The sequence below is a fragment of the Canis aureus genome, chromosome 19 (assembly GCF_053574225.1).
Source record: "Canis aureus isolate CA01 chromosome 19, VMU_Caureus_v.1.0, whole genome shotgun sequence".
Taxonomy (NCBI): Eukaryota; Metazoa; Chordata; class Mammalia; order Carnivora; family Canidae; genus Canis; species Canis aureus.
Window position 1 is genome coordinate 5,677,493 of NC_135629.1, and position 20,928 is coordinate 5,698,420.

The following is a 20,928-nucleotide window of genomic DNA, read 5'->3' on the forward strand; positions in this document are numbered from 1 at the left end:
TCTCTGAGTCCCCATTTTACAGATGGGAAGCTGTGCCTCAGAGAGGTCAGACATTGTCCAGTGTCACAAAGCGAGTAAATAAGAGAGCACAGATTCTAACCTAGGCCTGTCTGACACTCAGGCCCGGCATTTTCCCCTGCTGGGTGTTGCCCTCCTGATGAAGGCTCTAACCAGCCCCGAGGAGCCTGCGGCATGGCCAGATCATCTCTCCCTTTGCTATTTCCTACTGCACTCACCCTGGCTTCTCACCACCAGCCTTCCATTCTGTTCAACTGGACACTTACCAGCACCTGCCCAGAGGCCCAGAGAGGCTAACCCCTAGGTCTCATGGAACTCGTGGTCCAAGGGAGCCACAGAGGTAAGATGACAGGAAAATCTAGAACGACGCATCCAGAAGCGGCACGTAGGACCATGTGAGCAGAGCAGGGCAGCTGCCTCGCCCTGGGACGGAGACCTCCCAGAGGCAGTGTGGAGGGATGAATAGGAGTCTGCCAGTGAGGAACATGCCTTTCGAGACCGTAACTGCACGTGCAAAGGCCTGGAGGGGCTGGCAAGAGTGGGATGCTGTGGCCAACTCAGCCCATTGTGTTAAGGGGAAGAGAAGAATCACAGCCTCCACAGAGGCTTCCCTCTGAGAAGCACTTGGGTGCTCCTAAAAACACCTGCCTGATTGCTTTGCCTACAGCCCCGGCACATTCTCCCCTGGCCCCTGCCCCCTCCTACTGCCCCACCAAGCCTGCTCCTCACCTGGCAGCAAGCCCCCCCGGTCTCAGGTTGGAGACCCTGGGCTTCCCATCCTTGTCGGTGCCGCCTGAGATGGTCAGGCCCAGTGTGCTGCCTTCCTTTTTGTTCAGCTCCACCATGGTGACCCCGCGGAACTCCTCTGTCAACAGATGGGGGGGCGGTGAGCGGGCAGCAGGGGGCAATTCTGGGCCCCCCAACAGAAGTAGACCAACACTTGGTAAACAGGGTAAGATCATCTCCTTTATACACAAGTTAAGTGGCTAGTCTAAGGTCACAGAGGGAGCTAGCGGCAGCCAATGCCATCTGACCCCGACTCCAAGCTCTCTGTGCCTCCAGGATGGACAAAAAGGAAGGAGAGGAGGCTCATTACCTGGAATGCTCTGTCTGCGGCATGCCAGGGCCACATCGGTCCCTCCTGCATCCTTGCCTCCTTTGGAGTAAGGCCCATCGTCTGCAGGCAAGAAAGAGAAAAAGCCCTGAGATCCACTTTCGTTTCTAGGCAGGAGAACACTTTCTGCCGTGGGAACCATCTCCTTTGAGGATGTGGCCTGAAAAAGAGGCTCCTTCCTGGGAGCCTGGGTCCCAGCTCCACCTGGGTCTCCGCTGGAGCATCCTCATGGCTTCTTCTCTCAAGGGAGGCTCCATCTCTGCTCTTGGGCTGAAAAACCTTCTTCTAACACCAATTACATACAGGGACCTTCTCAGACATTCTGTGGTTAACCATCTCCACAATGTATATTATTCCACTGTACAGATAAAGGAGCCAAGGATCCCAGCAGCACAACGGCCACACAGCTGGAAGTTGTGCAATTTGGATTAGAATGAGGGTCTGTGGACTCCACCACCCAGGCCTGTGCTTGCACATCGGCTGGGACGGGCAGCTCTCTCACAAACAGGCACCACTGCACATGTGAGACCGGGCCGACCATGAGCAAACTCAATCTTGAATGGCTCCAATCCATGCTTCTTCATGAGGACTGTGCTTTATCTTTTACAATTCATATTCTCAGATATTCTGGGCAGCGAGAAATACATCTGTCTCCTTTAGCTTTAATTCTAGAAGACACTCTTCTATTAGTTGTTCAACTGTTGTTTCCTTCCCCCTCTCTTATGAAATGCCTAATAGATATTCCTTGGGACTTTCCATTTTCATAAGTTTCAAACGTAAGGAAAAGAGAATAGTGCAACGCAGAGGTTCTCAAAGTATGGTCCCTAGACCAGCAGTACCTGGGCACTTGTCAGAAAGGCAAATTCTCGGGCCCCCCCTAGGACGGGGTAAATTAGAAACTTTAAGGGTGGGGCCCAGTACTCTGCATGTGTGGTGTTTTAGTATATTGTCCTAACTTGTATTTTCATCTATTTTTTAAAAATCTTACAGACATTAATATTATTTGTGGTGTGCTTCTCTCTGGGTTTTGGGAAATATGTCCTGACCACCACCACAATCAAGATTTAGGACATTTCCATCGCCTCCCAAATTGTCTCTTGCTGCCTCTCTGTAGCCAGTCCCTGCCTCACCCTCAGCCCCCAACTACCACTGATCTGTTTTTTATGTCATTTTGGTTTCCCTAGAATGCCATATAAATAGAATCATACAGTATGTGGGCTTTGGCGTCTAGTATCTTTTACTTAGCATCACCATTTGAGATTCGCTCATGTTTTTTCATGGATTAGTAGTCTGTTTCTCTTTATTGCTGACTGGTGTTCCACTGCAGGGATGTACTGTTTGCTTAGCCATTCACCTGTTGAAAGACATTTCCACTCTCTCCAGTTTGGGGTGATGTCACAGGAAGCCATAATAAGTATCTGCACACAGGTTTTTGTTTGAACAGAACATTTCATTCCACCTGGGTAAATATCCAGGAACAGGATATTTAGGATCAGGATATTTATGATCTAGGATGCTAGATCATATGGTAAGGATGAGGTTAACTTTTTAAGAGACTGCCAAACTGGCTCTCAAAGTGGTCACTATTTTGTATGTCCACCAGTAATGTAAGAGGGATCCAGCTGCTTCATGTTCTCCCCAGCATTTGGCAACGGTAGGGTTTTTCTTTTTTTAAATTTTAGTCATTCTAATAGATATGTAGAAGTTTCTCATTATGGTTTTTTAAAGATTTGTTTAGAAAAAATTTTATTTATTCATGAGAGACACACAGAGAGAGGCAGAGACCAGGCAGGGGAAGAAGCAGGCCCCCGGCAGGGAGCCCTATACAGGACTTGATCCCAGGACCCCAGCATCACACCCTGAGTGGAAGGCAGATGTTCAATCTTAAGGGAGCCACCCAGGTGTTTTTTTTTTAATTTGTTTTTTGTTTTTTTTTTTAAGTAGACTCTATACCCAGCATGGGGCTAGAACTCACAACCCCAAAATCAAGAGTCACACACTCCACTGACTGAGCTAGCCAGGCGTCCCTCTTACTGCAGTTTCAAATGTGCACTTGGCTAATGACTAAGGTCGTAAACTTCTTTTTGCTATCCATATATATCTTCCTTGCTGAAGTGTCTATCCAGAGCTTTTGTCCATTTTTAAGTTGGGTTGTTTTCTTGATGTCAAATTTTTATATATTCTGGATAGAAGTCCTTTCATGGGCAAAGATCTTGTCCATCTTTCATTAAATATATTCCTAGATATTTGAAGTGTTTTAATGCTATTGTAAATTGGATAATTTTTCAAATTTAATTTTCTAATCATTTGTTGCTGGTATATAATAATACAGTTGATTTTGTATTCTGACCTTTAAAACCCTGGTATTAATTCTAATTAATAGTTAATCTGTAGTTTCTTTGGGATTTTCTGTCATCTGTGAAAAATGACAATTTTGTTTCTTACTTTCAAAACCTCAAACCTTTTCTTTATTTGCCTTTTTGCACTGGCCAGACACCAGTACAAAACTGATAGAAGTGGTTATTGAGACCATGCTTATCTCCTCTCCAGCTCACCCTCTTAATTTCCTGTGAGTTCATGTGTACATCTCAAAGGACTTTGAAGCTGGAAGGTTTCAGGTTACCTGCTCTGTGATAATGCCAGAGCCCCTGTCTCCCCTCAGCAACCCCTTGTTTTAGGCACTGTGCATATTCTGGATTTTCCTCTATGCCTTGACAGGTGAGGGGAAGGGGGCTCATGCATCATGCACCAACCAACCACACTCTCCCCTTATATCTCATTCGCTTCTCACAGTGGCCCTGGGAGGAGGTAGGTGCTACCATCACTTCCACTTGGCAGAGGAGAAAACTTGTGATTCAGAGGACCAAGGTCCTTGGCAAAGGCAACTTCTGCAAAAAGCCAGGACCCGACCACAGGCCCCTTGCCCACACCACTCCATTTCCAGTTTTCCCAGACCAGGTTATTTTTTTTTCACACTCCTTCTCCAGGTCCTTTCTCAGCACCAGACTGAGCTGGGAAAGACAAGTGACAAACCATCAGGCTGGTAGGCTCTCCTGTGCTGCCCCCAGGGGGCCACCCCTCCCAGCACCAGGTATGCCCCATGGGCTTCCACAGCTTCCTAAGGCCTCACTTGAGCCTGCACAAGCCCCTGCCTGCTCTTGAAGAAGAGCCCTCCTGCTGCCCTCATCCCTGCAGCTCCAGCTTGGCCCCATGTTAAAAGGATGGGCTCAGGGTGCAGCCCCACATTAGTGCAGACCCTGGCTCAGCTATTCACCACTAGGGAGAGGAACGCCACTCCTCTCCCTAAGCCTTTGGCTATGACAAGACCTAACTCATAGGACCCATCTTCCCTTCTCTGTGGAGGCATGAGGAAGCAGGGTTGGAGAGGAATCAGTCTTGGCAAGGAATAGAGGCTGAGTATCCCATCCCAACGAGGTCCTTTTCATGAGGGAGAGGATCAGATTACGGTTTGGGGGGCGTGGTGGTGGTGGTGGAGGGGCATCAGGCTGAGTCAAGGTTAGGGCTCAGCTTGAGGTCAGGGTCAGGGCTCAGTCAGAATCAGGGATAGGGTTCAAACTACAGCAGGTTTCTCAACCTCTGCACTATTGACATGTTTTTTTTTCTTTTCCTAGGTAATTCCACATGGTGGGCAGGCTCTCTTCAGCACTGTAGAGGGTTAGCAGCGTCCCTGCCCTCTAACCACTAGATGACAGTAACAGCCCACCCCATCATGACAACCAAAATTGACTCCAGACATGGTCAAGTGTCCCCCAGGGGTGCAGTACTGCCTCCCATTGAAAATCACTGCTCTAGGGTCAGGGTGGGGCTCAGGCTGGGACTGGGTTGGGTTCAGCATAAGGTCAGGGCCGTGGCTCAGCCAAGATCTCAGGAAGGTGAGACCCTTCCCCACCTGCAGCTCTAACCACTGAGAAACTACCCAGCTTCCCCACCACTCTGCTTCTCCAGACCAAGGCTAGGCTGCCTTTGCTTGCCAGAAGGTAGTAAATAACAAATCAGACAGCAGTTAAGCCCAGAATCATTTCCAGGGCCCCTGAAGTTGGGCCTCCCCTCGTCCCCCAGGTCCCTTGTTCACACCAGCCACCACCAATTCAGGCAACACACCATTAAGTATAATGCCTCCCATTACGGCTCCCTAATTTGCACTTCATTTAGATTCAACAAGATGTTTCTGAGCTAATAAAATTAAAAAGACTGGGTTCTATCAACTACGTGACAGTGAATATCTCTGGTATTTCATGTGGGCCATTCTGGAATTAAAACCTGCCCTATCCCCTGCAAACAAGGTTCTACCACTGGAAAATCCCTCTCTCCTGGGCTGTCCTGGGAAAACCAGAGGTAAGCTTGCTGGCTCCAGGTTTGAGCCTGGGGATGGGGGAAGGAGGGAGATTGTCCTGTAAGGAGAGGACAAGAAAGCAGTGGTCAAGTTCACCAAACTCAGAGCACTAGGATCCCAAAGAATGGAGCATGAAACAACAGTGGGTTACAGGTAGGGTTTGGAGCACAGATAATTAAAAACAAAAGATCTGGAAACCTAGATTGAGGAATGGTGAGATCCCCAAACGCTGGATTCTGAAGCAAAGACTTCAGGATGTCGGCTCTGAGAGGACCCATGTCCAGGGGTGTCTCTGGGGTATCCTCCACGTTTGTCTTCTACACTGCCTCTCCTCCCTTTCTACACCCCAACATTCAGATTTTGCTCCACTGAAGTAAACAGTGCCAAATTGGGCCGCAATTACCTCCTTTGGGTCAGAGGTGTCAGGTCTGCTCATCTCAACACTGAGTGACCCCAACACCTTCCTTTCTACAATTTTTTGTTGAAGGGCTTTGGGCTTCAGGCTATAAGCATTTCTTTTCCTGGCTGTCAGGCAGGCCTGACTTTATGCTGCAAATCAAAATTCACACAACCATGTGCAGACAAAGAGTGAGTGGGCAATAAATAGGGACTTGAGAGACTCTTCTCGAGAGAAGGCGTGTGCATTTTAGTGTGTGACTCTGATGATCTCTCCTGGAGACTGAAGCCACTCAGGACAGCTAATTGCTAGGTAAGAGGCTTCTAGATATCCAAGACCCCCCTACCATATTCAGGAAGGCACCCATGAGGAATATTTATATAATAGCTACAATGTTTGCTGATGCTTGTTCAGCAACAGTGGCCCACTCTCATGAGCATCCCAGGGAGGCAGGAAACTGAGGCAGCATTCAAACCCAGAATCAAGGCGGGGCCAGAATTTCCAATTGGCTGTGCAACTTGAGTCTCTATCTCTCCATCCATAGAATGGGGATGTATCCCTCCACTGCCCGCTCCAGCCAGCCCAGGCTTGAGAATTTGAGGGAATTATTTTATTTATAGAAAACCTCACGGGGGTTCAGATACCCGTCCTCCTCCCTCGCAGAACCTGCTCCCTCTCTCCTGCTCTGTCTCCTTTTTGTTCTGGGACTTGGTAATTACATGCTTAGAGATGAAGGCTTTTCAAAAACATCTTTCCCACCAATTTTCAGCTGGAAACGTGCATAAAAACAGGGATATTTTTATCCGCGTGTTTCTTTTTTTCCGTCTCCTCCTTCCAGCAATGGGCAATTATGAGCTTTTGCTTTCAGTCAATCCGTCCTGTAAGGACTCGCTTCAGAGGGAAATGCATTTCCACAGCGATGCCAGCCTGGCCCGGCCGAGTCAGGGGAGCAGGAGGGAGCGCGGCAGTGCAGGGAACGGAGTGTACACCTGGTCGCGGGGGGGGGGGGGGGGGGGGGGGGGGGGGGGGGTAAGGGGGGTTGTTCTTTTTTATTTTCTTCCTCTTGAAAGCTTTGCTAATTTGCCTTCATTATCCCGTCTCTCTGGGGCCCCAGGGAGCTATTGAGCTCTGACAAAGGGAAAAGGAAGTCTGCCCCCGGCCAGGCTGCCTTTGCCAGGACCCCGCCTGAGCTAGAAAGGGGCGCAGAGGGCGGGGCCGCGGCGGGGGCGGGGCTCGGGGCGGGGCCTGGGGCGGGGGCGGGGCCGGGGCCGGGGGCGGGGCCGCAGACTCCGCGTGGCGGAGCCGGGTCCAGGAGGGCGCGTTCAGCATCCGAGGGGGGCTCCTGGGAAAACGAATGTCCTGCAGCCCCACTGGAGGCGAGCAGGAGGCTGCACCACAGCCAGCCGCCAGCAGGGCCAGCCCGGCCCGTGGAGGAGGAGATGGGGGCTCCTGGGTCCAGGCCCCACCACTGCACCCAGGACCCCACTGCCAACTCTCAGGAGCGGCAGCTGCTCGCAGCCCCAGCACCCCGCCAAGGGATCTGCTAGTCCCAGCTCGGCTGTTCCCACCTCGGCCGGCATTGCTGGTACAGTGTTAAAGGAAGGGTGGACCTTGGAGTTAGGCAACTTCAGATTCTGATTCTAAACCTTGCTGCTGCCACCGGCGAGGGATCTGGGACAAGTCACCTCCTCTCTGAGCCTCAGGCTTCTCCTCTGCGCTGGCGTGGGTGCCGGGGCCCACCTCCTGGGTTGGTGTGAGGAATCAGTGAGATGATAGGCTGTACAGAGAAACCCTGAAACACAGGAGTTCTCCCCCTGCTCCTGTCACTGACCTTGTTACAAAGGTTTTCATAGATTAATAATGGTAACAACTCCTTATTGAGTGCTGGGTATTGTGCTAGGTGCTTCGTAGGCATTGTCTCGTTGAATCCTCACTACCTCCTGCGATGCTATGATCATTATTCCCATTTTACAGAGGGGGGAAACTGAGGCATACAGAGGTTAACTGACTTCCAGTGGTAAGGAGCAGGGTCGACATTTGAACCCAAGCCCTGTTCTATGAACTTTAAGATGATTACCACTTTATCCTCACAATACTCCCATGTGGTGGGTGCCATGATCATCTTCGTGTGATACATGAGGAAACAAGCACAGAGAGGTCAAGGGAACTGCCCAGCATCACATGGCTCCTTCCTAAGTGGCAGAGCCATGGGGCCCACTCCCAGCCTCCTCCACCCACCCCATGACAGTCCTGGGGAGACTCAGCCACTCTGATCCAGGCAGCAGCCCAGCTCCTTTGGGCACTACCCACAGAAGAATGCCCCAGCAGCCGTCGCAGGCTGGCCCAGGACAAATAACTGGATGGAGATACATCGGGTACAAGCTGACCTCGGAGTGATAGCTCAGATCCCCCGCAGCTGACAAGTCTCCCCAGAGGCCAGCCTCCCATGGAAACAGAAGCAGGGAAAGATCAACTTGGCAAACAGGATGACCCCTCCTTCTGTTCAATGCACGTTTTTAAGGGAAATATACCAAGAGATTTATACCAAGAAATATACCAAGAGATTAAAAAAGTAGATGCCCAATTCACTTGCTGCCAAAGATTGAGAAAAAAGAACATAAAAAAAGGAGCGCCAGGCCCACACTTTATATGCACTTACTCATTTAACTCTCCTGAGAGCATGGATGGAGGCTCACTGACTTCCTAATTTGACAGATGAGGAGACTGAGGCCCAGAGAGGTCACTCAGCTGGTGAGCTGCTGAGAAAGGGCTGGGGTCCAGGTCTTTCTGGCCTCCCAGCAGGCCACAACCTTACCCCTCGGCTGCACGCTCTCTCTGTAAAACAAGGCTAACAGACCCCAATGGAGTGGCACCTGGGCGCCAGCCTCCAGGAGGCCCCAGGTTAGGACTCAAGCACCCAGAGACTGGGCACAGCAGAGTACCAGGGGCCATAAGCATGACCTGGAGAGGCTTCCCACCCCACAATCCCCTTTCCATGAGGTGTGTAGGACCCCCAGCCCTGCCCTGAAGCCACACTCAAGCTGACATCCCTACCACGGCCATAGGGCTGTAGTGGCCCCGACACCATAGGAGATGAGGGTGCAGGCTCAAGTCAGGCTTTGGCCTTCTACCTCTTCTGGGCCTGGGCTCTCTAGGGCAATGAAAAGATTCAATTCACTCTGTGAAGAATAAAAGCAAAAGTTCTCACCACAATTGACAGGCCCTTGGCCTCTCTGACTTCACCTCCTAATATTTTTCCCTTCACCAGCTCCACTCCAATTCCCTGGTCTTCCCACTGTTCCACACACCAGACTTGTGCCCACCCCAGAATAGCCTTTGCACTGGCTATTCCCTCTGCCCAGAATGCTCTTCCCCAGTCATTCACAAAACTCCCTCCCTCACCTCCTTCAGGAATTTGTGGAAATGTCACCTTCTCAGGAAGGTCTTCCCCAATCAGCCTGTTGCCTGCTCCCTGACACCCAACTCCAGCACCTCTCATTCCCTCCTTCTGTGTTTTACTTTTTTTCATGCACTCAACACCATTTAACAGAACTCACTTTTTAAAAAACATAGTAATCTCATTCACTATCCACCTCTGCCTACTAGGATTTCAGCTCCAGAGAGCTGGGTTTTGTCTGTCTGTTCACTGCTGTGCCCAGCATGGAAAGCATGGCATACAGTAAGTGTTCAGTAAATCATCTGGAATTTGGTTCCCACTTACAGAGTAGGAGAATGGGAACCAAAGAGTTGGAATGAGTTTTTGAAGGTCACAGAATCAGGAAGAGCAGAAAGCCAGGATGCACAGCTGGGCCTCCCTGGTTCCACACTGTGGCCTCTGTGGCCGAGAGCCTGGGGTTTCCCCTTGGCCAAAGCCCCTGCCGTGGAGTAGGAGGTCTGGCCTGCTTGACAACCCAGGCAGGCATGGTGAGAGCCCCTCAGAGGAGTGGGTGGCCCAGGCCACAGCAGAAGGACTCCCCCCCTCCACTCCCACAACAGACATACACACCCTGCCTGGGCACTCCTAGGCCCTGGCTGGGTGGCCAGTGCTCACTGAGGCCCAGTAGGCCCTGGGAACAAAGACAACTTTGTGGCAGGAAGTCAGAGTAAACACTGAGGGGCTGGGGAGGTGGGGCTTCTGGCCAAAATCTGTATTCAGGTCCACCGTGCCCCCAACCCTGGTCACATCCTTTTCCGCAGGGGCTTGGGGTTAGTGGGTGGTGAACAAGACTGGACTATGTAGGCAGGAGTCCACCGGGGCCAGAGAAAGGGCACCAAGCAGTGGGTTCCACAGACCCCCTATCCCAAGCCTGGCTCTCACTGAGGAGCTCTGCCAGTGGCCTGACTTCCCAGGGCCTCAACTTTCCCTGCAAAATGCGGAGGGTGTATGGAGTAGTCACCTGTTGGCTATCCTTGTCCCCTGCTCCTGGGAGGCCACATGACCGGGCCAGGCTGGTCAATCAGAGGCCAAGTGATTGGTCGGGGGTGAGTGTGTGGTCCAAGCTGGACCACCAAGAGGCGGCCCTGGGATGTTTGCTGTGAACTAAGAAACAGATTCTCTTTCCTTAGGCATGACTGACCTGGTTGACCTTAAGCTCAAAGGTTATAGGGCTCTCTGGGCACCTCAAGGAAAGGAAAGAGTCTGCCTGACAATGAAGCTTGCCTAAAGAAAAGCAGAAACCCAGAATCCTAATGATGTTAACTGAGTACCTGGATCCCACTGAGCCTAAGCTCCACCTTTGGACTTCTCCAAAAAAAAAAAAAAAAAAAAAAAAAAAAAGCTCCCGTGCTGACATCAACTGTAGCAGGTGTAATCGTGAGGTTCTGTGGCCTGAGGAGGAGACTAGGGTGAGGACTACAGTGGTGAGGTGAGGGTAGGGGTCAAGTAAGTCAAGTAAATCAACAGAGAGAAAAAAAACCAAGGAGATCAAGAAGGGCCTTGAATGCCAAGATAAGGAGCTGTGATCAGATTTGAGTTTTAGCAAGCTCCCTTCCAGGGCAGTATGGGGAGGTGGGGTGGAGGCTAGAAGGCTGAGGAAGAGACTGGAGCAAAGGTCCAGGCAGGCAATGCTGAGGCCTGAGCCCAGGTGAGCACGGCCACAGGCCCATGGGGTGAGGGAAAACACCTCCCTGGCAGTGCTCCAGGGGGAAGTCCCCAGGGCGCTACTGCCCTTGTGGCTCTGACCACTGCTGGACAAGGTCACCCACTCACCTGGGCCTCAAGTCAGAGAGGACAGATATACCCAGGCCAGGAAGGCAGTGCCTCAGTTATAGAGTGGTCCCCAGGAGGGAACAGAGGCAGACCACATGGGGTCAAATCCCAGCTTTGCTACTTCTGGCTGTGTGGCCTTGGGCAAGTCGCTTAACACCTCCATGCCTCAATTTTCCCAGCTGTGAAATGGAGAGAAGAATAGTACCAAACTCACAGTATTGTAAAAATTAAATGAGAAAATACACAGACAGAGCTTAGAACAGAGCCTGGCATGAGGTTAGATCTCAGCAGCTGTCAGCTACGGTTATTATTCATGTTATTATCTAGAGGCCTGGGGGTGACCCGGTCTGTGCCCCTGGCCATGGTAAGGAGTCAGAGTCTAAGTTTCCTGGACTATAAAAGTCATCGGGGTGCCAGTCCTGCCTTGGCCACTCACTGGAGCTGTGGGGCCTTGGGTGGGCCGCCACCCCTCTCTGAGCCTGTTTCCTCATCTGTCCGTCGGGACCACACCCCTGCCCTTGGAACTGTTTCAAGGAGCTACCAACAGAAGTAAGTCGAGTGTGGGAAGGGACTGACAGGGGCAGCCCAGGGCTCCCAGTAAAAGACGCCCTGCTCCTGGCTCTTGACAAGCGGGAGGTGGGGGAGCAGGGGAGGAAGGCAGCCCCCGCAGGATGCGGCTGGAGAGACAGGCAGCCAGACAGACGGATGGAGCAGCCCTGTTTGCTCCAGAGCCCCTCTCACAGGGGATGACACCTGCGCCACTGCATTCCCAGGGCTTCTGTCCCCTGCTCCAGGAACTCCCTCCACACGGCCCTGAGCTTGGCCTTGGCTCTCCCATCTCGGGGCAGGGAGCTCCCTCCCAGCAGCTCATGCCTAGGCCGGGCAGGACGCACCTCCCTGGGACACTCTGAGGGGCTGAGCGCCGCCCTCCGGAACCCCGGGTCCACCTGCTGCCCCTGCCGTCGAGACAGCGCACAGCCTCGTGGCCTGGGTCCCCAGCTGCAGGACGGAGGCCAGGGTCACAAGGACAGTCCTCTCGTGCCGCCCCAGGCCCCTGGGGCCAGGTGTCCCAGCCCTGCACTGTCTCCAGGCTCTGGGTCTCTGGGGAGTGGCCGTCCCGGTCTCCCCCTGGGAGCAGCGGTTCCAGAGGGTTCCTGCCTCCGGGTCCCCACGACTTACCCGCCTCTCCAGGGGTCTCCCGGCTGAGCCCACACAGCATGTCTGCTATTGTCTCCCGGGCTGCCCACCAACTCCCTCGGGAGCCACGCTGCTCAGCTCTCCCTCCCCGGGAGGGGCTGTGGGAGGGGAGCTCGGGGCTCCCACTGGCTGGGCACCGAGTCCACCCACTGCAGCGGGCGGCTCTCTGCTTAAAGGGGACACAGCTGCTGTTCGGCTGGCTCTGGGAAGTTCCACAGCGTCCCCACCCCCATGCCCACAGTCTGAGCCTGGGTGGGGAGCTCTGGAGAGGGTGCACCTGGGGCTCCCGCTGGGTCCCGGGCACAGAGACCCCAGGAGGGCCAGTCCTGCCTCCCACCTTGCCCTGGGACTTTGGTAAGTGACTGCTCTCCCTGGGCCTCAGTTTTTCCATCTAGAAAAAGGAACAGTGCCTTCTAAACTTTTTTTTTAAGTAACAGATACCGAGAGAATCTTACACAGAATGCCAGGACATGAGCCAGATAAAGTGCAGCCATGCACCAGAGAGCGTCTACAGGTCTCACGTTAGAAACCCTTAGCTCAGAGTCCCCTGGGGCTCTTCCACTTTTCTGTAAGGCGGGGTATGGGGATGGTGAGCCCAGGAGCCTGCCACCTGGAGCATCCCCCCAGCCTTGGGGAAGACCGAGCAAGATGGGCAGAGGATCTGCCTGCCTTGGGCTTGATGGGCAGGGGCAGCTGGTCACAACTCCAGCCCCAGCTGGGCCTCAGCCCTGCCCAAGCCTACATTCCTCCATGCCAGCTCGGGACTGACCCTGACAACCCTGATGGACACACAAGACCCCTCCTCCAGCTCTCCAGCTGCTTGTACTCTCCATCCCACCAATGTGTGTGGGCACCAAGGGCCAGACGCTGCATAAGTGCTGGGGAGAAGGGTGGGTGAGAGTGACACAGGGTGTCAACAGCCTGTATACACCTAACTACATGTTGCATCCTGCTGAATGCAGCAGAGGGTAAGACAGGTGAGGTCCTGGCTCCCATGGAGTTTTTGGGCACATGGGAACAAATGGGGCTGCAATCTGTTCTGTGTCCTGCAGTGAATGAAATTGTGCAGCACTGTGGTTAGGGACCAGGTGCTCTTTCTAGGAGGGAAGGAGCCCACTTCCCAAGGGTGCTTTCTCCTTTGGGTGACTTCACGTATGTCCCAGAGGGCAGGGTCCAGGTTCCAGGCAAAGTTGTTGGGCCAGCAGTGAGGTCAAGGTCTCAGCCATGAAAGGGGTGGTGAGCACTTGGTCAGAGAAAGTGGGCCTGAATTGGTAAGAATTTGCTGGGAGAATGGAGCCGGACAGGGAAGGAGGTGCAGGCTCTCAGTGTGGTCCTTGGTGCCCAGCGATAGTCAGGATGAGGCTCTCAGTGAGGATCCTGACCATCGGCAGGACACCAAGGACCGCTTCGGGGTAGTCCCAGCTCCACATGAGGCAGGAAGGGACCTGGCCCTTCTCAGCGTGTGAATTGCTCTTAATAGATCCTCACCCTCTTCCCCTAAAGGCTTGTGCACCACGCAGCCCTCCACCCCATATTTACAGCTCCCTCACCGTGGAGGGCTATGTGGTGCACAAGACTTCAGAGCTACATCTGTCCTCTCGTATAAGAAAATATTTGCTCACCATACAGATGCATTTAAATGAGCGATTAAGATTGGTGATCTGTCTCTCTTCCTGCTCCTTTGGAATTTACTTTTGTGGATGAGAAGCTCCTGGAAAGGTCACGCCGTGGGTTATGGGAGAGCTTCCATGCAGCGTTTCTCTGAATGCCTGCTGTGCCAGGCCCTGGGGACCAAGATACCAGAAGACACGTGGGCAACAGCATCTTCTCCCTGCCCTCTGTCCCTGTCATTCCACTGAGCACATTTTCACTTGATTTTATCCAAGAGTGGGTTTAGAAGCAACCGTTAGTCCATTTTAGAACAAGTGGTGCTTAAATAAGTATCTGGCACAAAGGTGAAGTGACTTGCCCAAGATCACCCAGCTATAGGGGTGCAGCCAGGTTCACACCTAAGAGGTCTCTTTTAAAAGCCACTGCTGGGGACGCCTGGGTGGCTCAGCGGTTAAGTGTCTGCCTTTGGCTCAGGGCATGATCCTGGAGTCCGGGGATTGAGTCCCACATCGGGCTCTCTGCAGGGAGCCTGCTTCTCCCTCAGCCTGTGTCTCTGCCCCTCTCTCTCTGTGTCTCTCATGAATAAATAAATAAAATCTTTTTAATAAAAAAAAGGCACTGCTATGTTCCTCTCCAGATTTCAGGAGTTAGTAGAGGGGTCTGGAAAGTGCAGATGAGATGCAGTTAGCTCTGTCAGGGGTCCACCGAGGAGGTGTTTTGAGCCTGATTTTGAAGGATGGGAGGAACTGAGCCAAAGAAGGGAAAACGCATTGCAGGTGTGCATCCAGACATGCAATCCCGTGTGAGCAGTGAGGAGCCCAGGCAGGACATGCACATGAAGCCAGGCCACGAAGGGTCTAGTAAGGCCTCCCTCCTCCAAGGGTAGCCATAAGCAGCAGCCTCCCTAGGAGCCCCTCAGCCTCACTGGGAGCTCCTCAGCAATGTAGACTCCCAGGCCCCACCCTGACCCACAGAATCAGAATCTGCATTTGAACAAGCTCCCCAGGGGATGCATATGAAGTTTGAGAAGTGCTTTGTTTGGAATTTGGCTTTCATCCCACAGGCAAGGGGAGCCAAGGATGGCTGTAGAGCTAAGGAGTAAGAAGGCTCTGCAAGGACCTCAGACACGGAGCACCACCTCAGGGAGAAGGGAGGAGGGCCTGGCAATGAGCAGTGGGGGTCCCTTCTGGGAGCTGAGAGCAGATGAAGCTGCTGTTGGCCGTGCTCCAAAAACGACCCCTCTCATCCAATGCACGCTGCCAAACTTCAGGGAAGCAAAGGAAGAGGGGGACAGATTGCTGGGTGTGTAGGTGGCTAGAAGCCAGGCCTGCTAGGGATCCGGACCGCCAGCAGCTCCCAGTCAGAACATTTGATTGTTTCACATTTCCAACACTGTGAATGGGCCAAGAGGGAGACTGGACCACTTCGGGGAGGTGGCAGGGCCACTGAGCTGGAGGGCACACCCTACATGTTCAGCAGAGGCCCTGACATCCGCATGTCCTCTGGTTTTGTGAGACCATTGGAGGATGGATTGCTGTGTGATCAGGGGCATGCGTCCAAACCCCTCTGGACCTCAGCTTCCTTGCTGTACAATGGGATCATTAAAAGCACCCACCCCCTAGGGTTGGGGAGACTGCATACTAATGAGCCAGAAAGCACTCATCCATCCACTTCCCTGTCAACACTCTCATACCAACACTGGGAAACAGACCAGGGAGATAGAACTTCAAGCTGGCAGAGCATACGGGTCAGGTGCACCCAGGTTCAAATTCCAGCTCTGCCCCCCTTGAACCGTGTGAAGCCTCCGCTTCTCACCCCTGAGGAATGAGGGGCAGAGACTGGGAAGGGCTTTGAGGATCGCGACTGTCCAGCACATACCTTTGACCTCTTCCTTACACGGAACCAGGCCTGCGGGGCCCTTCCTGGCGTCTCTTATCAGGGCACCACTGGCATCATGTTCTCCGGTATGCCAGTCCTGCCCCTGCAGGACACACTGCAGGGCTCCTGGCATTCCTGGTCCCTCTGCCCACCCAGGGGCAGCGACGGCTGCAATTGGGAATCAAATGACCCTATGCCACACAGCTGGGAAGACCGAGATCCAGGTGGGGCCATGTCTGGGGACCCCCGCCAGCGCACAGTGGGGGCCTGGACCTCAGCCTCTGCCTCTATGTCAGACCCCGGGGCTGAGTCCATCATAACCACAGGGGAGCTGTGCAAGCCTGCCCCACCACCCCCTGCGCCTCTGACTGACAGCCGGAAATGAAGTCTGGGTGGGAAGGAGGCAGAGATGGTGATCTGAAGACAAGACAGATAAACCTTTTACTGCTGTTCCATTGCTTCTTCCTGCCTTTCTCCTCATGCTACCCCAGAGGCCAGGCCAGGACAATCGCTGCCCCCTGCCTGGTTGGTAAACACTTCCATAGGATGGGTCCCCATTTTACAGATAGGGACACCAAAGGCCAGTCTGTGATTCCAGCAGCCACAGAGGAGGCACTCGCTGCCTCCATTTGGCTGCAGTCCCCATGCCAGCCAGCTGTGCCACACACACCCCTCCCCACTGTCCTCACCCGGCTTCAGGGTGGGCTGGGTAGAGTTTCAGGGGTAGTGCCACACCAGCGGGCTGCTCCTGCACTGCACCCCCAGACACCTGCCAGTTCCCAGGGCCCTTCACTGCAGCCTCCCCCCAGCCCTGGAGGGCACAGGGGCATGCCGGCCAAGGGAATGCAGGTGACAGGCTGTGTGCTGGCCCTAGGGCACGGGAAGGCTCTGGGAGGTGAGAGGAACCACAGCTGACGGCTTTTCAGAACCAGGCAGAGAAGAACCCCTGTGTGCGGGGCCTGATGTTCAATGTGTTACATGCGTTTCCTCATTTCATCGCACAACATCCCCACTTCAGAGATGAAAAAACAGGAGCCCAGAGAGGTGAAGCCCCTTATTCTCAGTCACATAGGGGGTGAGGGGTGAACTGGGATTTGAACCCAGGTCCTCCTGATACCATCCATACTAACACCCCAAACACCTAGGACACTGTCGAGTACAGGGCACACAGAAGTAGCAAGCTTGATCACAGCCCTGACCCGTCTCTCTGGACACTCATTCATTCGAAGAATATTTATTAAGCACTCACTACCTGCTAGAAACTAAGCTTGGCCTGAGTTTTCTGCAATGAATACAAGAGCCATCGAGACTGCCTCTCTGGCTGTCAGTTCAGGGAGAAGAAAATGCAAATATAGATAAGTAATGAGATGGTGCTGAGGGCTGAGGGGAGGCCCGACAGCCCAAGGCAGGGGGTCAGGGAGCTCTCAGGGGAGATGGCATTCAGGCCAAAGGGAAGGACGGCATGGGGGCGTGGGTGTGGACAAGGGGGAAGGAAAGAGGAAAAGGTGCCGTAGAGGCAGGAAACCCGGAACCCAATTTTCTCTGCGCCCCAGGTTAGGTCCCTCCTGCTCTGAGCCTCAGTCTCTCTTCCACCGCACATTTAAGGCCTTCTGACAAGGACAGCCCACTGTGCGAGCCTGGGGAACCGCCAAGTGGGAGACGTCAGGAAGCAGTCAGGATGCATCTCGATGCAAAACGAGAAGAGAAAAATGGGACATTGCGTGTCAACAATACTTCGATGAGGGATCCCTGGGTGGCGCAGCGGTTTAGCACCTGCCTTTGGCCCAGGGCGCGATCCTGGAGACCCGGGATCGAATCCCACGTCGGGCTCCCGGTGCATCGAGCCTGCTTCTCCCTCTGCCTGTGTCTCTGCCTCTCTCTCTCTCTCTCTCAGTGACTATCATAAATAAATAAAAATTAAAAACAAAAAAAAACCAATACTTCGATGAAAAACATAATAAAAGCCAAAAAAAAAAAAAGACATTAAAAAGTGAAAGAAAAAGAAAAAGAAAAGATAAAGGGGCGCTGACTGATTAGACAAGGCACCAGGCAGGAAGGCAAACAGCTGCGGGTTCATGCAGAGCATCCCAACTCACTGCAACCACAGAAGTGAAAACGGAACAATGAACTCTCACTTGACCCTCATCAGAACAGCAAACATTAGAAATGCAGACAAAACAAGTGTTGGTGAGCATGGAGGGGGTAGATGGAGAGTCATGGGCACTCCTACTGGGGGGTAAACTGAGGCAGCTAGAGAGATGAGGTGTCGGTGCCTGCTGTGACCCAGCACCCTCACTCCTGGTAGTTATCAAAGACCAACCCCCCTCACAGCTCCCAAAGGGGCAGGAATGGGAATATTGTTGGTGAAGCTGACCTGGGTCTCCTTCTCCGGGGCAGGGGACGGGTGGCCACTCCCCATGGAGTATGACAGCAGTTAGAAGCACAATGGATGGGAGCGCCTGGGTGGCTCAGCACTTGAGCGTCTACCTTCGGCTCAGGTCATGATCCCAGCGTCCTGGGATAGAATCCCACATCGGGCTCCCCCCAGGGAGTCTGCTCCTCCCTCTGCCTGTGTCTCTGCCTCTCCCTCTGTGTCTCCCATGAATAAATACATAAAATCTTAAAAGAAAAAAAAAGCAACACAGTGAATGGACTTAGAAAACAGTCAAGTTAAAGAAAGAAAGGAAGGCAGAAAAGGAGAAGGAAGGAAAGAGAGAAGGGAGGAAGCGGAGGGAGAGGAAGGAAGGGGAATGAGACCTACCCTGTAATTTCATTTCTGTAACTGAAAAACACACAGAAAGCACTGCAAGGCTGCACACGTGTGTAAAGACCTGTTACACAGAGTGACAGTTTCGAGGGAGGTAACCGGGCTTGGGGATAAGGCACCAAAGGGAAGAAAATTAGATAAAACAGCCAGAGTGAACTGAGGAGTTCAGCCCAACCCCTGGAGCCTGCGGTTAAAAGTAAAAAATTAACAGGTGCCTCATATGGCATGTTAAGAAGTTAGAACTCTCTCCTGAGGACACTGGGGAGCCATGGAAGAGTTAGAGGAAGAAAAGAATAGGTGCTTTAGGAAACTAACTTGAGTGGATGCCAAGAGAGTCCCTAAGTGGAGGTGAGGGCCTCAGCTGACCCCAGTCAACCCTCAGCCATGTTCCCCCGATGGGGGCTGCTCCGACTCTGCCCACCTGCCCTCTCACTGCCCTTCAAACAAACAGAGCAAAACACGAAAAGGAATGGGCAAGTCGTCAGGGTGCAGCCCTGGGAAAGAGCAGCGCTGTGCATTCCCATCTCGGGATGTCAATGCCACCTTGGCAGCGGCCCTCCCTGCCCTGCCCTGCCCTGCCCTGGAGAGAGCCCTGGGTTCAGGACCAGCAGCTGCTCACACAGGACTTCCTCCATGCCAAGATCATCACTTACGATGTCAGAACACGAGCATCTCTGGCAGAAGGAACTATACCCAAAGAGGATCTGCTGCAAGCCCAAATACCACAAAGGGGGCCCAAGAGTCAGGGTTGCTGCAAGGAGGCGTCAGGGAAAGCTGCCTGGTAAAGGTGGTGTCTGAGCTAAGCCCAGAGGGACAAAGGAACCAACCACTCAAGGATGAGGTGGGAAGGGCATTCCAGGCAGAGGGAACTGCCTAGGCAAAGGGTGGGAGGTGGAAAGGTGCACAGTGTGTGGGGGGAAAGGCACCAACCAGCATGGCTGGGGTCAGAAGGCCCCAAAGAGCAGGTGGGCTGGCCCAGCAAGTGGGGCTGGGTCCCGAGGAGGCAATGCACTGTACAGGGCATTCCTGGCACCGTGGCCATCACGCGCATGACACTGAAGGAAGAGTGGGCTCTCTTGAGCCTCCCCCCCATGAGATGCTGGGCAGAGGGATGGGCATAGAGGGCAGCTGCCTGGGACCAAGCTGCCAGGAGCAGCGGCTGGGGTCTCCGCATAGTGGAGTCTGATTACAATGAAACCCCCTTGTAGCTGGCAATGGCTGACGCTTTGGGAGGGGTGGGCACAGCCCTCGACCTGTGCCCTCAAGTGACCAAGTGGAATGGGAGACTGGCCCTGGGCCCAGATTCAGCCCTTGTGGCGAACACGATGCCTAGAAGCCCACCCTCCATCCTCTAGGTCAAGAATTAACCCTTGTCCAAATGCATAGGCCCCCAAGAGAAGGGGCTAACATGGATAAAAACATGGATAAAGTGCCTACTGGGTACCCAGCACTTGATGTTTAGTGTCTTATGGAATCTTTCAAAAGCCCTGCTCTCCCATTTGATGAGGAGAAACTGAGGTCCAGAGAGGAGAAGACACTTGGCCAAGGCCTCTAGCTAGTACGGGCTGAGGGTCAGATTGTCAAAATCAGATGCTCCTTCCTTGAGTCCTCCAGATGGGCCTTTCCCTCCTTGTGGAACTCTCCCACCTGCCCCCATCTAAGGATAAAAATCCTTAGAACCCAACCTAAATGCTGCCTCCACCAAGAAGCCCACCTTGACCTGTTCTTTTCCATAGGGGACCCTTGACTATCTTGCTCATTGATTTCAACCCTATATCCAGGGGCGGGCCTGGCATGCAGTAAGTGCTAGAATGAATGAATGAGAAATAAATGATGATTATACATAATCCCTAGATTGCTATGTTGGAAAAGAAACCAACAATTCATCCCCTCTAACACCTCAACCCAACATAGAAGTCCCTTCTGCTGCTTGATACGGCTAGTATACCTCCACAAATGGGGAGCTCCCCACCTCATAAGCAGCCTATCCTATTCCTGAATAGTTAATGGATGAGTCAAGTCACTCCATTATCCCGAGGATGATTATCCTCCCAGGGCCCCAGGACGGCCCTGCATAGAGTCAGATGCCACGTCTGGACCCAGGCCATGGCCCAGGAGGCTGGGATGATCACCTCTTTTTACAGTCGGAACTTTACAAGAGGAAGCTCAGGTGTCTAGCTCCAAAGCCTTAATCACAGTCCAGTAGACACACATTCTCAGAAGGGCTTGGTGCGAGAGCCTCATTTTATTTCGTGCCCTCCTGGTAGACCTGAGTATTGACAGGGAGCCCTAGAGTCAGGGGCTGATGCGGAACCTCAGGCAGGGTGGTAACTAGGAAGGTCTACCCAAGGGTCCCCGCACCGCTCATGAGTATACCACGAGG

At 53.1% G+C, this 20,928-nt stretch overlaps 1 protein-coding gene across 8 annotated transcripts in view; it reads right to left on the reverse strand.

Moving 5' to 3' along the window:
• Positions 1 to 20,928, reverse strand: part of GRIP2 (glutamate receptor interacting protein 2) — a 95,702-nt gene that overhangs the window by 28,996 nt on the left and 45,778 nt on the right. For 6 of the 8 annotated variants that reach the window (XM_077857702.1, XM_077857701.1, XM_077857700.1 and 3 more), the window contains exons 2-3: positions 1,115 to 1,195; positions 748 to 883 (exon numbers count right to left, since the gene is read on the reverse strand). In XM_077857702.1, coding sequence (XP_077713828.1) covers positions 748 to 883; positions 1,115 to 1,195 — 217 coding nt within the window. Of the gene's footprint in view, positions 1 to 747; positions 884 to 1,114; positions 1,196 to 8,542; positions 8,816 to 12,271; positions 12,401 to 20,928 lie in introns of those variants that run through there. The other 2 variants (XM_077857698.1, XM_077857699.1) reach the window with 2 other exon arrangements.